The sequence below is a fragment of the Gavialis gangeticus genome, unplaced genomic scaffold (genome assembly GCF_001723915.1).
Source record: "Gavialis gangeticus isolate Ggan-Ray unplaced genomic scaffold, GavGan_comp1, whole genome shotgun sequence".
In the NCBI taxonomy this organism is placed as follows: Eukaryota; Metazoa; Chordata; order Crocodylia; family Gavialidae; genus Gavialis; species Gavialis gangeticus.
The window spans coordinates 49380603-49397296 of NW_017729022.1; the positions used below are offsets into that span (position 1 = coordinate 49380603).

The 16694-nt window shown below is 39.0% G+C and overlaps 1 protein-coding gene across 1 annotated transcript in view; it reads left to right on the forward strand.

The window, feature by feature from the left end:
- The window catches only part of SOCS2 (suppressor of cytokine signaling 2), a 14934-nt gene extending 796 nt beyond the window's left edge, over window positions 1-14138 (forward strand). Inside the window, exons 2-4 of the mRNA XM_019514869.1 lie at window positions 898-1346; window positions 12332-12401; window positions 13117-14138. Coding sequence (XP_019370414.1) covers window positions 915-1346; window positions 12332-12401; window positions 13117-13268 — 654 coding nt within the window. The 5' untranslated portion in view covers window positions 898-914 and the 3' untranslated portion in view covers window positions 13269-14138. The remainder of the gene's footprint in view (window positions 1-897; window positions 1347-12331; window positions 12402-13116) is intronic.
- Window positions 14139-16694: the final 2556 nt, after the last annotated feature.

Here is a 16694-nt window from a genome sequence, read left to right on the forward strand (position 1 = left end):
AGGCGGCTCCCCAAGGCGCCCGGCCGCCCTGAAAAAGACCGCGTCTTCCCCAGCCAGGAGCCCTGCTCCCTCGTAAAGCGAAACCGCGGCTCCAGCTGCAGGAAAAGCCTCGGGCGGCGATTAGCCTGCGGGTCCCAGCGCGGACTGTCGGGGGAAAGGAGCCGCTCAGCCCGGCTTTGAAGGGCTCCCATGCGGCGACGCTGGGTGCAGCATCCCTGCCAGTCTTTTCAGCCCCCGCTGGGAGGGCTTTGTTTTTTAGAAACAGATCTTCAAGGCGGACGCTCTCGTGTGTCTCAAGCAAGAAAAAGTGTGTGTGTAGGGGCGACCTAGCTGTAGAAGTAGCAGGGTGGGTTTATTTTAGCACATGAGCAGGGGGCACAGAGAAGGACTCTGCAATGCAGGTTTTTTGCCTTGTGTAGAGCCCTCTGAGGAGGCAAACCGGGTCTCCCTGAGCTGCAGTGCTGGGTTTGCAAATCCTTCTCAAAGCATTTGACTTCGGGGCAGACCAGGATGGTTAAATGAAATCTCATTCCTGGCTTCGAGAAATTATCTGGTGGGTGCAGAGTTAGGTTGGAAGCTACACAAAACGCTCTCTGATAGTTTATTAGGTACTTGTTCCATTGCTGGCGTATCTTGACATTTAAAAGTTTTAAGCGTTAGCTCTTCAAAAGAGCTTCTTAAAGGTGGAAATAGAAAGTGACCAGTCATGACAAGATGACATGCAATGTACAGGAAACTCAATTCAATATTAAAGAAACAGTTAAAAAATGACTGTGTTGTGGCATGCACGTGATCTTTTTAGTGATTTGTTTATTTTAGCACAAAAAAAATAAAAGTGTATACAAAAAATACTGTATAATAGAAGTAAATAACCTTTTCCCTCTCATCTTCTAACAGGGTGGTACTGGGGCAATATGAGTGTTGCTGAAGCTAAAGAGAGATTACAAGATGCCCCTGAAGGGACTTTCTTGGTTAGAGACAGCTCACATTCAGAGTACCTATTGACTATCTCAGTGAAAACATCCGCAGGACCAACAAATCTGCGTATAGAATATCAGGACGGCAAATTCAGGCTGGACTCTATCACCTGTGTCAGATCAAGGCTTAAACAGTTCAACAGTGTGGTCCATCTGATTGAGTACTATGTCCTCATGTGCAAGGATAGAAGTGGGTCTGAAACAACGTCAAATGGAACCGTGCATCTTTATTTGAACAAACCCCTCTATACTTCAGCTCCATCCCTGCAACACCGCTGTAGGATAACTATAAACAAATACACAAGTAAGATCTGGGAACTGCCTTTACCGACAAGACTAAAAGAGTACTTGAAAGAGTATCAATACCAGGTATAAATATCTTTTCTAAATATGCCATGTGAATCAGTTTTAAATGCAACTGTTTAAAACCAGCCAGAGAACTGAGTATCTAGCTATACAACTCAGTCTGGAATTCACTATTAAAACAGTGAAAGTTTTGAGGGGAAAAATTGGATTTGAGATGCCACAAAATAGGGCTCTTTGCCGAATAATCCCAGCTTCTGTCTTTGAAGGGATGGAAGGGACTTGGCTCCGGCTCCTTAAGAAGGGACATTATTGGCTTGTGAAGGGTTAGGACCCTGTCCAGTTTGTATGGCCTTATATTGCAAGTTAAGGGCCTAGAGCATTTAGGTGCCATCAAATAATATCTGAAGTGTTGACCCACAGGAAATGGAAGAGATTGTGTCATTAGATGGGAGATGTCTCCAAACAAGTCAATTGGCTGTTGCCTGATGCAAAACTAGTTTGGTGCCGATACTGATATATTCATACAGTCTTAAGGGGATTAGGCTCGTGACTTGCCAAACTTATGCAACTAATCAAATCCAGTCAAAGTGGAACATCTCTCTACTTTTTACTGAACTGACAAGCCTGTGCTGGTTTTTTTGCAAGCATAGGAGTCCTGTAATAATCAATTTAATTTTTTTTTCCAAAATTCTCTAAAAAAAACGGATTTAAGGGGGAATGCTTCATTATTTTTCTTCGAAGCACAGGATGTCACTAGTATACTGATTCGATACATCAGGATCTTTGTTAATTTTTAACAGCTTCCATTTGTTTATATCCATGTTATTGAATTTGGCCTCTCTCTTTTTTGGATGGGGCTTTAATACTTTCTACCCAGCAGCTTTGGAGTTGCTCTATTCCAATGTCTAAGTATGGGTATCAGCAGTTATGGCTGTCTTCTACCATGTAGAATATTTACTTTAACTTGTTTCCCAGAAATGTGGGGAAGTCTTTTTTTTTTTTAAGCAGAGCGTTTACTCACTGTATCTATCAGACTGTATTCAATAAAGTGAACCAAGTTACATCTGTTTTTTGTATATACAAATGTGCCACAGTTCAGAAAGTAATGTGATGCCACAAATTTCAAGGCTTTTCCAACCAATGTGCAAAAGACAGCATAAGCATCAGTACAGATTAATGTTACTACTCCACCCATTGCAGAGCTACCTGAAGGTATGAGTAGATTATGTTATGATTTGGGGCTATGTGCTGAATTCTCAAAATGTAAGTGGTAGCAAGGATACTGAAAGGTGCTAGTTATATTGTAGTAGTGTTCCAAGGCAGCAAATGCAATTGACACGCTATGGTGTTAGGTGATCTTCACCACAAACGAATGGTCTTGCTTCAGTCTAAATCTAAATTAGAAGCTTGTGCAATAAAAGGAAGAACTAAGGTAGAAGTAATACCTGGTTACATGGGGTAAATAGAGTACAACTTGATTCTCAAGTGACACTTAACCCTTTACCTGTGTCAAAGTAGAATACAGCTTCAGCAAGGACATCTGACAAGATTTGCCTGGGTTTCAGTCAGCTAGGCTTAGATTGCAGCAAAACAAATGTAGCTTTTGTAGTCTGACCTTCTTGTGTGCTACTTCTAGACCCCAGTACTCATTATAAAAAGTTCTCTGACAACTTTATGGCATCCAGAACCTCAGTATTGTGTATCCATTTGTTGCAAATCAGAATTGCTGTATTGAATAGAACAACAGGCTTTGTCAATTGGGAAGGGAGGGGATCTTTTGGAATGCTAGACACTGGTTCTGCATTGCTTTTCTTTTGAACAGGGTCAAAGGTGACACTGAGAAGGACTTCCACAACGCCTTCTTCCTGACCTCTTCCTACTTGTTTATTTTCAATTCTTTATCCTTCCCCTTACATTTCTTAAGGCAGAGCTAATGGGGAAACAGTTTTCTCTTCCTGCAGTTTTTTTAGAATTTCAATTTTTTTCTGGTTTTGCACTGAAACAAACCCCCTCCTTATGAAGGCATTTGTGGATCTCTTGTTTGCATAAAATAATCAAAGGCAGAAAGACCCATTCTAAAATAGTTAACAGTCTAGCGCATTCACCTGGGACACAAAGAAACACTGTTTTGCCTGAACCCAAGTGTTTTATCTCCCTATAGTGGAGGTCAGCAACATTTTTGGGCAGAGTGCCAAAAAACCCCACAAACTCGACTTCTAAGATGTTGGCATGCCAGGGGTGGATAGTGGGGGAGCCACAAAGGGCCCGATCCTTTACAGCCCAGGCCCCGTCCCTGCCATCTACCCCAAGGTGCACATGCTGAGCACCTATGCCAGGGTTGCCAACCCTGCCCCATAGGATGACTGTCCTAACCATGTCATTGTTCAGGGGTTGTTGTCTCTGCTGTTGGGAAATTGCCTTCTGGAGCTGAGCTGTCTTTCCCAATGAAAACTTCACCAACACTGGCACATATGAAGGTTTTAGTTTTGATCAGCTGGCATTTTTTGATTAAAAAATAAACAAACCTTGGAACCCTGCACTCTATTGGAATGCCCATTTCTACAGCCAAGTGAGCATAATTGTGCCTCTATATTAGCCATTTTAGTGCTGACCATTTTTAGCAAAGCTGATATCTGAAGTGTCAGGAAATGTCACAGATCCCAGGCATAAAAGCAATGGACTGAGTCCCTGCACCAAGATTCTACAACCAGTGGACCAAAGTCATAAGACAAACTGGGAATGGGGCAGAGAGACGACTGGGGAGCTGGAAAGAAAAAAGCAATAGGATGGTCATGTCTTAATTATGATGAACACAAGTTAGTTCACCACTGGCAGGTGTCCCTATAGGCCTCACAGCAGGGATGCATTCAGAGTTGGGATCTGAAGACAGATGAGGTAGGTAGCCAGAGGGAGTTTTGTGGGATGCTTTCCAGTGTATAAGGGCAGCTACTGGTTGAAGGATGGGAATACTAGTGAGCAGAGATAGTAGTTGATGTAATAATCCAAGACCAGTTAAGAGTAGAAGTAAGTCATAGTATGGTCCATGCTTCAGGCAAGTAGACTGCTAAACATGATAGATAAGTAGATTGGAGTGGTAGTTTGTGATGTGTTGGAAGCAAGAAACACTATTTTGAATGAATATGAGGGGGACCAAGGCTAGTTTGAAATCAGTATAAGCCCAGCTTCTCATGGGTGCAGCCCACTGGTTTTGCATCAATATAATTTATTCTCTTTACTTCCATGTGCTAGGACAAAATCACATTGCATACTTATTAACAGGCTGTATGGGCTTTGTGAATTTTTCAGCAATTTGTTGATATACAATGTTTAATTTCTGACTCTTTAGATTCAAGAAGTGATGGTAAACTAAAGTATTGTTTTGAATCTCACCCAGACTGGATTATTATTGTCAATCTGAAATAGTTGACAAGTATTGGTCAAGTCCACAAAAGTCACAAGACTGATTAAGTTATCAGGATTTTTTTAAGCATTGGCTCTTGTTTTGTTGTTGTTGTTTTTATACTGAAAGAATCACATTTTTAATTGTTCTCTGCAATTATCACTGCCATAAACTTTCTCATGAAATGAAAGTTAAGAGCCTCATGATTTTAAAAGGTGATGCTTTTGATGTGGAAAACCAATGAAAGTTCTGAGTTGGCAACACTACAGACATGAACACAAACTCTAACTGACGTGTCACTTAAGGTTCCATCTTGGTTGTTCAGGTATCAAGTATTGAAATGTTGCTTGTTCTATAGTGAAGCGAATAAATGGCTCTACTACAAAGTGGGTGGGTAGGGTGGGAATGCAACCAAGCAGCTGCACCCATCACATTAAAGTAATTTAATTTTAATCTGATCTCTCTAATATTACTCTAATTATATTTTATATAACCACCTTCTACGTAAACAGTTTCTAATTACCATAGAGAAGGTGTGGAGGGAAAATGGTTCACTAGAAGGTAGGGGGGTTTTATTAGCATAAGTAGCTCACAGCCTGAAATACAAGATTTTAAGTCCTAGTCCCTAAATAAAATAGGAAATGCAACATCCTGTTGGTAGCAAGAACTCTTAGGTTGTCAAACTTTGTCATGTCTCAGGAAAACTTTCAGCAAGTCATTGTCCTTGCTATTAAAGCTTGTACGTGATAAATGAGTTAAATGGAGTTTCTTTCTATTTTTTTTTAATATTTTTCTAGATACATGCAGAATATTTTCATGACAATCCATGTGGAATGAGTAGGATTTTACTTTTAATAGTTTGGATAAAAGTGCAGACAATACAGATGACACAAAAAGAAAGCATTCAGAATTGGGTATTTCATCTAAATAGTCTTTTCACATTTTAAAAATGTTATTACTTCAGGCACTAGAATAAACTCCCAGATTTCACACTTACGTAGCCAGAGTTAATGAATAAATTACATTAATTTCTTTAAATGTGTTTGGGTCTCACCCTTTTTGTGGGAGCAGAGTCACTTGAATAGCTTTGTAGAAATGGAATGAAATTCTATCGCGCACATACATTTGCTGTTTCAAAAAAAAGCAGTTCATCTACAGACCACTAGATGAGCAGAGCTGGTCAGTATATCTAATGGAAGTCGGTGTGAGAAGGTCCTTCTACCTCAGTTCAAACCCTGCAAAAGCACTTTTTGGAGTGTTAACTTTTCCATGTCTATAATACAATGGAAAACACTATGCAAACAGACTTGAGAGTATACCTAGTTAAAGAGAAGATACCACCTCACAGCATGATTTTAGTCTGTATGCCATGATATACTTCAAATTCAGGTGGTAATATGCTGAACATGCGCTGAAAGAACCTGGAACCAACATCTGTTACCAACTACTGCTGTGGTCATTAATACTGAGCAAATGCCTTAGCCCTTCGAAGTCACAAATAATTTTGTTAGAAAAGGGATCCGTTACACTGTTGGTCCAGCTAGAGCACTAGAACATCATGTTTAAAAAATGTTCTGCTTGCTAAGGGGGTGATTTCCTGCCTAGCTCGTGGTTGTCCAGGAAAGACGGCTTGTATTTTCACAGAAACAGAGGAACATCACACCCTACAGTAGAATAGTTGCCTATTTACTAGAATCCAAGATGAGGTATTTTTACCCGTTCAATACTAGGAGGTAGGGAGCCTGTAGGTAAACCTCATCTTGGATTTGAGTACTGGATTGGCCACGCAGCTCCTCCAACTCCAGCTCCAGCTCCAGCCCCAAACCAGGCCGAAGGCCAGAGCAGAACTTGAGCCAGGGCCACAACCTTCCCCTTGCCGAGACCAGGGCCAGAACTGCTGCTGCTTGGAGTCAGCAGCAGCTGCACTGGGTCAAGGTCTGGGGCTAGTGTCACAGATTTGATGACTGTGGCAGCATGGGTCCAGGGACTGGGCAGCAGCATGAGTCAGGAATTGGGTGGGCTGGGACCTAGGGCAGAGTTGCTACTACTGTACTGCCTAGTTAGGGCTGGGGCCAGAGCCACCATGTACCCTGTGCCTTGTGCCAGAGCTGCCACATAGGGCAAGCAGCAGCAGGATGTAAGTGGCCAGAGGGACAAGTGGTGGCAGCGAGACAGAGGTTGAGGGGCACAAGCTCAGGTGAGCAAGGGGCAAGGGTCACACCACTTGGCTCCCCACCACCTGCTCTCATGCTGCTGCTTTCCCTGCCACAGGCGTGGGGGGCATGAATTTAACATGACCCTCCAATAATAGGTTCTGCACATGGAAAATGGTAACAAATGAATAATTTTCCATGTATAGGCTCTAATTATTGGATGGGGGAGTCATTTTAAATTCTAAGTTGTTTTGGATTCAGGTAAATATAGTACTCCAAAGAATATTTACAGATAGAACGAATCTTCTCTACGCTTTTCTGGAAAAAGAGTGTGGATGCATCATAGCAGACTTTAGTTTCACATCTATGGGCACATCTACGCATGCATGTTAAAGCAAAACAATAAACTCGGGTGCATATCACACCAGAGTTTATTACTCCCAGGCACCACAGCACGTTGAGCCAGGTAAGTGTAGCCCCGGCTAACGGGATCCAGGGTTCGGGATGGAGGGGGGTGGGGGATCAGCCTGTCAGTCTGGGGCTGCTCTGACTTGGCTCAATGAGCTGTGGAGGGGCTGACTGAAGCTCCAATGTGAGGCTAGCCAGCAGGCAGCCCCCACACTTGAAATACCTTCATGCCCCAGCCAGCTGGGTCAGTGTCTACACAGGTGTGGCTGTGCACAAAGAAAGTCCTCAGCTGGACAGTACTTGTATTTACAAGTACTAACTTGCTACAGAATGTATTAGTTTCCTACTCTGTAATAGGACCACATGTGCAGATGCCAAGACATTTACTGCAGAGCTAATTAGGCACTTCTGCAGTAAATGTTTTGTGTAGATGCGCCCTATATTAGGTATTTAGAGATTGTGTGGGGGAGGAATCAATAAATTGTGTGCACAATTTTTATTAATTTTAACAAGGAAGTCTTTGTGTAAAACGTTGACTCTTAGGGAAAACTAACATGTGGCAAAAACATGCGTCTGTTGGGAGCCAAGTGGTGCCAGAGTGCGAAGACTTAATTGTATTCATTTATCAACAAATATATAAGATATTAAAATCAATTTACTAGGAGTAATTCAACAGAGGAACAGAAGAAAACTATCAAATTTATGGTCTTTGACTTCAGTGATAAACTGCAGGTCCTTGTTGCAGTCAGAAACTAAAAGAAACTGCCTAAAAAGGACAGGATCTGCTTTTTTCTGGAACTGGGAAAAACAGTGGGAAGCCTCTTGTCAATCTTCAAAAAAATTCCAAGACAACATCCAACAGTGCTCTGTGAGAATAAGAAAAAAATGCGAGAACAAAGGCAACTTATTTTGGGATGAGACAAAAGCAGAGATTCTGTGAGGAAATATTCAGATGGATATTTTATAGGACATATTCCATCTTGACTGACGGTTGAAATAAGAAATAAAATTAAATTTGCTTGCCTTAATTTTTCTTTCATTCATTTCAGATGGTTTATGTCAGTGAATTATTTTGTTTCAAGTTAAATTGGCTTTAAAGGCTGTATAGTAGATATTTACATTCTGTATCCAGTAGGTTACTAGATAAGTAAATACCTAAAATACACTTGATCCCAGCCCAAAAGGTTGGTCCAAAGCTCACTGTAGCTAATAGAAAAAGACTTTATTTACCTTGGTATGCTTTGGATTGGGACGTATAAACTTGACCCAAGAAACTGTGGTATGATGTATTGATTGATGTTGGAAGGTTATAGGATTGCTTTTTATTTTATCATATATTTTAAAATTTATGTTACATATTTATGTCCCAGTCCTGCACTCAAATTGTTGTGGCAGAATCTGCACCCATGCAGAGCTTCACTGAAGTTAATGAGAGCCTCTCTTTGTACCGGGTCCCTGTTTATCCCATTTTAGATATTTGCTTTTCGGTACCATTACCCGTTGTGTATCAGTCATAGTTGAATATTTTCTGATCTACCTGAATCTCTTCCAAAACAATTCTGCTCATATACCCCACAATATATAACACATAAACCTTCTATTTGTACAGATCTAATTGCAAGACAGTAGGTATGGTTAATACTATAGCGAGACAGAAGAAAGAAAGTTGTCCGGTAAGGATGAACAAAATTAAAATATCAATTTTAATAAGGAATAAGTCACAGATCAAGAATTATGTGGTCATTTTTGTTGTGCTTATTGAACTCCTTGTTGATTCATTTTCTTACAGGAAAAGCACTGTTATACAGAATTTATAATATGCTAGAGATAATCTATATGTTCTTATGTGTAGTGAACTTAAATTTTATTACATTATTAACATAAAAATGTTTAAAATAATCTATATTTTGATGAACATCTGACATATATTTAAGCTACACTGGTGGTATCATCTTTTAAATGGTTGTACTTTGATATGGAGGAAAAAAATAAGAAACCTAAAACCATTTGTGGCTAGATTACACAAAAATAGCAACATCCCTTCTGTGTGCAGAAATTAATTGAAGTATTATAAATGCATGTTACCTATATGGAAAACTGATTGCAAAATCTCATTGCTTTCTAGAACTTAATGCCATTGTTTTAACCTGCTTCTTTTGTCAAAGTTGTAATTGTCTGTCTTTTACAACACGTTGATGAACTTTTAATAAAAGGAGGGTTTTTTTATTTTAAATGGAGCTTGGGAAATCTGGAAAGTGACAAAACTCTTTAAAGGATACTTTGCAAAACTTTCTCTGAGCTATCACTAATAACTTAAGATTTACCCTGAAAGTTTGTTTTAAAATGTGCTCTATAGACCATTTCAGATATGCTGTATTTGATCATTTCAAGATTGCAAAAAGAAACAAAATATTACCAGAATAAGGTACTCTTTTCTTCCTTTAAATCCATATGTAGCATTCTACACAACTAATTCCATGTTTCATATACTGTAATCTGTAGGAAAAAAAGTTAGTTTTGAGATAAAACTTCAGCCCTGTCTCCTAATTTTATTAGCCTTATTGTTCAAAGTTAGATTTATAATGTTGGTGTATAATTTAGAATCTGATTTCATGCGTCTAATTCCCATATTACTAAAATGTGAGTTCCATTTAAAATGTGTTAATAAGCCTGACATATTAAACTTTAAGAAGTTTCCAATTCTCATCCAAGCACCAAAAGAACCTTTAAAAATCAGCATCTAGATGAACTGCATAAATAAAGACTATTAACATCATAAAAGTTACAAATACTTGTAATAAATATATTTTTAAAATTGAAATGAAAATGGCTTGTGTGAGAAATATCTATTATACTTTGCAAATAACCATTGCAAATATTAATTGCTTTATTTTCCAGTGATTTTCTTCCTGAAAAGCTTATGCTTTATTCACATTTGTTATATATATATTGCTAAATTGGTGCTGCTTTATATATTTGGCCAGAGATTATATATACCAATGTAAACAGAACTGAGAACAAAATTCTGTCCAATACCATCAATGAAACAGTTACTTTTGTTATTGAAAATAATCATATGAGCATTTCAAACTTTATATACATAAACCCATGTATTTCAGCACTAAGATTCTGAACTCTCATTGACAAAATATTATAAGGGGAGGGAATTTCCAAAAAAATTCTGAAAAGCATCATTGACATTTTATATCTATCATTCTCTGGTTTAGCTGGGCTTTCTTAGTTTTCAAAACTAAAGTCTTTATCATTCAAATTAAATGCATGTCTTTAACTACTTTTAACTTAGTTTTCTAGACACACAATGTTCTGAGATGTTTCCTGTGAATTCATTCTATTAATATCAACTTGACTGATGATTTTCTGCTGTATCTTTCTTTTCCCATATTAGTCTTAGAGGTTTTATGATAGATTTAACAAATTAGATGCATTTCTAATAAACAAAATGTAGAGGCTCAAATTTCACTTTTTTCCCTTGAAGTGGAATGCTGTTCTACAGCCAACTGAAAACAAAGCATAGTCCTAATAGACTAAATCTGGTTGCACCAGCTTTAAAAACACATTTTGGCTCTTGTTATCAAAAGAAACGAATCATTCAGCATGTAGAAAACAAGGAAAATATGTAAATACTAATGTAACATCTGCCTATGTTTTGGGGGAGGGGTTCTAAGTTTTTAATATGCTTTAAAAAGTCACTTTAAAAATACAGTATTCTGATATTTAATAACTTGGATTCAAAAAATTAATGGTGTTGTCAGAGTAGGATGATGGTGAGTTTGGTTCGTACAGGTTTTGGCTGGCTATCCTTAGTCTAAATGTTTAGCCAAATAAGTTATGCAGAGTCCTCAGGGTTTGCCTTAGGGGCATCTTTTCCCTGTAACTGCAAATTAAACAGTGTTTTTAGTACAGCTGATGAACTCAGCCAGAAAGCCTTTACTATTTCTAGTTCATGTTTTGTGTGAAAACAAAACTCCAACCTGTGCTTCTAAAATAACTACATGATCAGTTATTCTCATCCTTCCTCACCCCCTCTACTTGTTTGTAACTCTCATTTCTTGCATCTGTCTGCCTTTAGATTGTAAACATTTAGAGACAGAGACTTCATGGCTCTTTTGAAACCAATGAGAATTGCCATTGACTTCAGTGGAGGCAGGATTTTACATCATGCATTCTGGGTCTTCAGTGAAGTTCCTGAGGTAGTATAAAAGAAATAATAAAAATTGGCATCATCACAAGCAGATTAAATATAGCTATCAGGCACATGGTGATGTGGCATGGAAGGTATCAGTGTTTGGTCACCCTTATTCTAGATAATAACATGATTTCTTAGGTCTATATCTGTCTGAGAGAAAAAAGCAGCAACCAGAGAAGTAGGAAATTGTGAAGGGAGGCTTTCATAGATCATGTGCTTCAGCCCTGAAAAGTAACAGTATAAACGGATCACTGAGTTCCCTGTTTAATGTCTCTTTGTGATTCCATGTCAACTTCACTCTGTTTGCAAGTATTGTATTTCCATACTTCTAGCCCTACAAACTGTCCACAGGGTCTGAAAGCTTGAAAAACACCTCTGTGGGCATGTTTACTGTGGAGTAGCTCTGCAGTAAATGTCTCGGTGTCTACATGTGCAGGGCTATAAGGCTGGAGTAAACTAATAAACTCCGTGGCAGGATACAAGTACTATTCTGCTGTGGAGTTTTTTTACTCAGCAGCAGCACATGTATAAATTCTGATCTGGCTGGCTGGAGCTCAAGAGTACTTCAGTGCAGAGGCTGGCTGCCACCTAGTCCCACACTGGAGCACTCTCGTGCCCCATTCAGCCCCTCTGCAGCACGTTGAGCCGGGTCAGAACAGCCCTAGCCCAGCAGGCTGACCCCCTGGACCCTCTGCCAGTTGAGGCTGTTCCAACCTGGCTCAACATGCTGCAGTTCCAGGTGCACATTCAAACAGCATGCCTGAGAGCAATAAACTCCGGTGTGATAAAGGCCGGAGTTTATTCTGTCACATTTCATATGCACATGTAGACGTGCCCAGTGTACTTTGGTACCAATTACTATATTCTGCTTATATGCCAGGATTACAGTTATTGGTGCACAGGAAAGAAGAACTTGTCCATTTTGTGGTTTTCTTGCATCTTTCATTTAGGTAATATATAAATCTTATATTCCAACATGATATCTTGAATCATGAATTAATGATTTTTAAACTTGATCTCTATGTTCTTGTATGTGCACGTGAGGTAAAATTATTCACTGGTGTTCAGTGGAAGTACTGAACTAAGGAGATATTTATCAGTAACTTAAATGCCTTACATATCAAGTAATTTCTCTGGAAATAATCCTAAAATATGTACATGTTATTTATGCATGAGAGGATTAAGCTAAGACATTCTTTAATACTTGCCTAATATATAGCATCCCTAAAGAAGTTGTCTAAATAATAAAATGTGTATCATTTCTTTAAACACTTCTCAAATTCAGTATACTTCAAACCTTGTCTTTTAGATAGTAGCTTATGTTGTTGCATTAACTTTGCTGTAAGCTATTAAGCACTCAGAAATGGAAGGAAAATAGATCTTTTGGTCAGACATGTCTTCATACTGCAAAATATTGAATGTAGCCATATGTACAGCATATGTATTGTACTAGCTTTAAAAAATATTTCTTTGCTTTGTATATTCTTAGCCATGTGACAGATGTTCCCTGGGTTAGGTCCCTAGCAAATATGAGAGGAAAGTTTCTATAAACAACTTCAAGTATACTTGTGTATGAGAAATTTAGACTCTGTGTACAAATCAGATTTCTTAAGTGGCAAAATTTCCAAAAGCATCAGTAACAATTACCATTTTTGTTTTCTGAAGGAGAATCACAAGCACTCAGACCAGATGGCAGTAGGCTTGCTGTGACTGCCTACGTCTCCATCAAGTCAAGACATTCTGACAACACAGCAGCTCTTTTCTCCCATTCATGGTCCCCAGATACAGTATGTGCTACATTTGACCTTAAAAAGTAAATTAGGTTAGAAAAAGCAAACAGATTACGTCCCTGCAGCACATGTGGTATCTGACACCAACACTCACTCAAAAGAAAATAGTGTCATAATAATATGTGATAGGAAATAACATTAAGTCACACTACTGAATCTGTGTATCATAAGTTTCTGTCATTTATTATATTTTCAGATATCTGGAAATAAACAACTGATGCTGAAAGAAATGTGTTCATATTTGATAAGCTATTAATAATTATTAGAGGGTACTGTTTTGCATATGGTATGTGTGGTATAGCAAATGCAGTGTCAAGATACCAAAATATTTGTTATAGGAGTGGATTTTGTTTTACCAACGTTGCTCTTCTATGTAAACGTAGCTTCATTTTAAGTTTGATGAAATTGTTTAGTTGAGTGCAAAGAAGCTAAATATATGTAATACTTAATTTGGTATAGCTGTATATGTAGTACAGGAAGACACCAGCATCTGGATGAGGTAACATACACTTGCAGAAGTCACTATTCTAATGAGTAATGTGTTCAAATATTTCTGTTATTAAAACTTCAGTGGTTTTGGAAGAAAATAACGGAAGAGTAATATCCATTTGAGTTAAGGTTTGGTTTGGTTATTTGTTTATAAAATCTCATTAGCAACAGAAAAAGAACCTATGTGTAGGTAAGGGGATGACCCTGTGTATTTCTGAGCACCATCAATACCCATCAACCTCCTTGAGTGGAGGAAGGCTTTACTTCTTGTAAGGGAGCTCTTACAGCTTCAGGCCCAAACAGCATTGGAGCAATAGTATACAAATGATACATTCATGGATAGTACAAATAACCTACTGAGTAGGGGTGTGCGAAGCAGGCCTTATTCGATTCGGATTCGGGCCGAATCAGGGACAGTGATTTGATTCGTTGATTCAGATCACTGTCCCTGATTCGATTTGTCCGAATCCAAATCTGATGATTTGATGCTGATTTGGAGAATCAACAATTTGGACACAGACACAGACACAACTTTAAAAAGTTGTTTCTACATTTCTTGAGGTAGCATGGAGCATCCCACAAGCCCTCTATGTGCTTGGCAGCGAACCCAGAAGTGGACTAGAAATACTTCTGGTCCACTTCTGGGTCTGCTGGGGAACATGCTGGGGGCTCTCCCCAGCTCAGTGATCAGCCGCAGGGAGACCCCGGGTGCCCACCCAGGCCCAGGAGGCATGAGTTTCTGAGGCGTGGGGGCCCCCCACTGCACGCTCCCCGACGGACCCAGAAGTGCTTCTGGTCCACTTCCAGATCTGCTGCCAAGCACACTGGGGACCCTCCTGTGCTTCTGTGGGACACTGCATGTGCCCCAGCATCACAGTGTTCATGAGCTGCCTGCTACCTAGAGGTATGTAAAAAAAACATTGAAAGCTGTGTCTGTCTGAATCGCTGAACCTTTCCGAATCTCTTAATCAATTTGGAGGGTTCTGATTCTATTCAGAGAGATTAAAGAGTCCTCTGATTCGATTCGGATTTGGAGATTAGGCCACTGAATTGGACTGAATCTCCGCCAAATCGAATCAGGGACCAAAGCTTTGCACAGCCCTACTACTGAGCCCAGTGCATAGAAAAGCACACAGAAAGAATAATCTGTTTACATAAGGGAAATAGTGAAATAAACACTAATTGTACCAGGGGTTCTGTTAGTTATTAGCACTTATATAAGCATTATATATATTCGCATTTTGGTTTTACACCATCAGAGCTTCAGCACAAACAAATAGTAAATAGGACATCAAGAGGACATAAGATGAGAAATAACATGCACCCTTTAATTAAGAAACAATCAATTTGCAGGGCATTTTGAAAACTTGCCCCATGTGCTATTAAGAAACTAGATTTATTAAAGTTTTGTATCCTCTGTGGAAGGAATCCTAGGGGCGATTTCTACTTAACAGATATTTTCCATATATTACATAGACAATTCAGGCTACACACTGCATTGTTATTTGCTTCCAAAGGAGGGTTTTACAAGTGAAGGTATGTTCAAGTTTCAAGGTCAATTTAAGTAAAAATTCTTTTCACATATATTGGCTCCCTAGCATAATTAGCTCAGACTTGGAACGTGTTCCCATGGTATGGAAACTGAACAGAAATTTTTGTTGTGAGTGGTTCTAACAAGTTAATAGAAGAAGACAGGGCAAATGGAGAGCTTAAAATAGGGCCTTTAGAATATTTTTTGATAGAGTCCAAAAAGTTGTGTAACAGTTTTCACTTGGGGGAACATTCTTTAATGAAATGTTGTACTAACAGGTAAAGTGATAGATACTTGAAGAAAAAATGTTTCTCAAGAGTGAGACATTTTCTCTTTTGTGAATGTCTTTAAAGATTGGTTATTCTCATTAATTTAACTTAATATAATTAGTATCCGCTAGTCTGTGAGCAGAATTCTGAGATAGAAGGAAAGAGACATTTCTCCTAGGAAGATTTTGTAGTTATATCTGGCATTTATATTTCACATTAGAGAAGTCACTTTGATATCAATAGGAAAGGCAGAAGGAAGATCTAGAAATAGTGGATACTAGCTAAATCAATTTTACAGTGTTATTGAAGGAAGGGGAAGGACAGCTGAAATAGTGGGAAATTGCTTACTCTGTTTTCAACCATTTTGGTTTTGTGTAACTGAAGAACAACTCTGAATTGGACCCCATGGCCTTGATCCAGTACCTGGGTCTTCACAGGCAGACTGCTGGGCCTGAGAAAAAGTTCATTGATTTCAGCAGTAGCAGAATCAAAGAAAAGGAGATATGCAAATATATGGAATTTTGTCCTCATTGGAGTCGATTATCTATTTGTATAGATATCTATGTCACTGTTGGCCATGGGCAGGAGTATAAAAGTTCTACCACAACCAACTGCATATCAGCAGGGTTTGAATTACACTTTGACTCTGGGTGGGGAGGTCTGCAAAAAAATTTGGCTGGGGTTGGGGCTGAGCGCATGGGTTCCCACTGGTACCACGGAGCTAGGGCCAGCAGCAGTGGCAGCAGCTGGAAGGAGATAAAGATTTGATTGCTGGTGAAAATCTATTGTAGCTCCTCGCTGTGCTGCCATAGTTTGCTATATCTCAGGACCAGACTGCTGCTGTGAAAAGGCAACAGACTGAAGGCATGGATTATGGAGCAGGTATGTAGCTGCCTAACTCCTATTGATGTCTGCAGAATCAGAGCCATAACATCAGGAGGAACCTGACACCACACGTTACAAAAAATTAAGGTGTTGTGTTATAAGAAAAGCCAGAAAATAGAACAGATGGGGTTAATACACACAACATTTAAAAAGAATAGACACAGGTTTAAAATATATACAAATAATTCTCCAGCATATAGAAACATTTTCAAGTGCCAAACAATTTCCACTCCACCCATTACAGTACTTGAGAAACAAGTTATATTGACATTATGATCA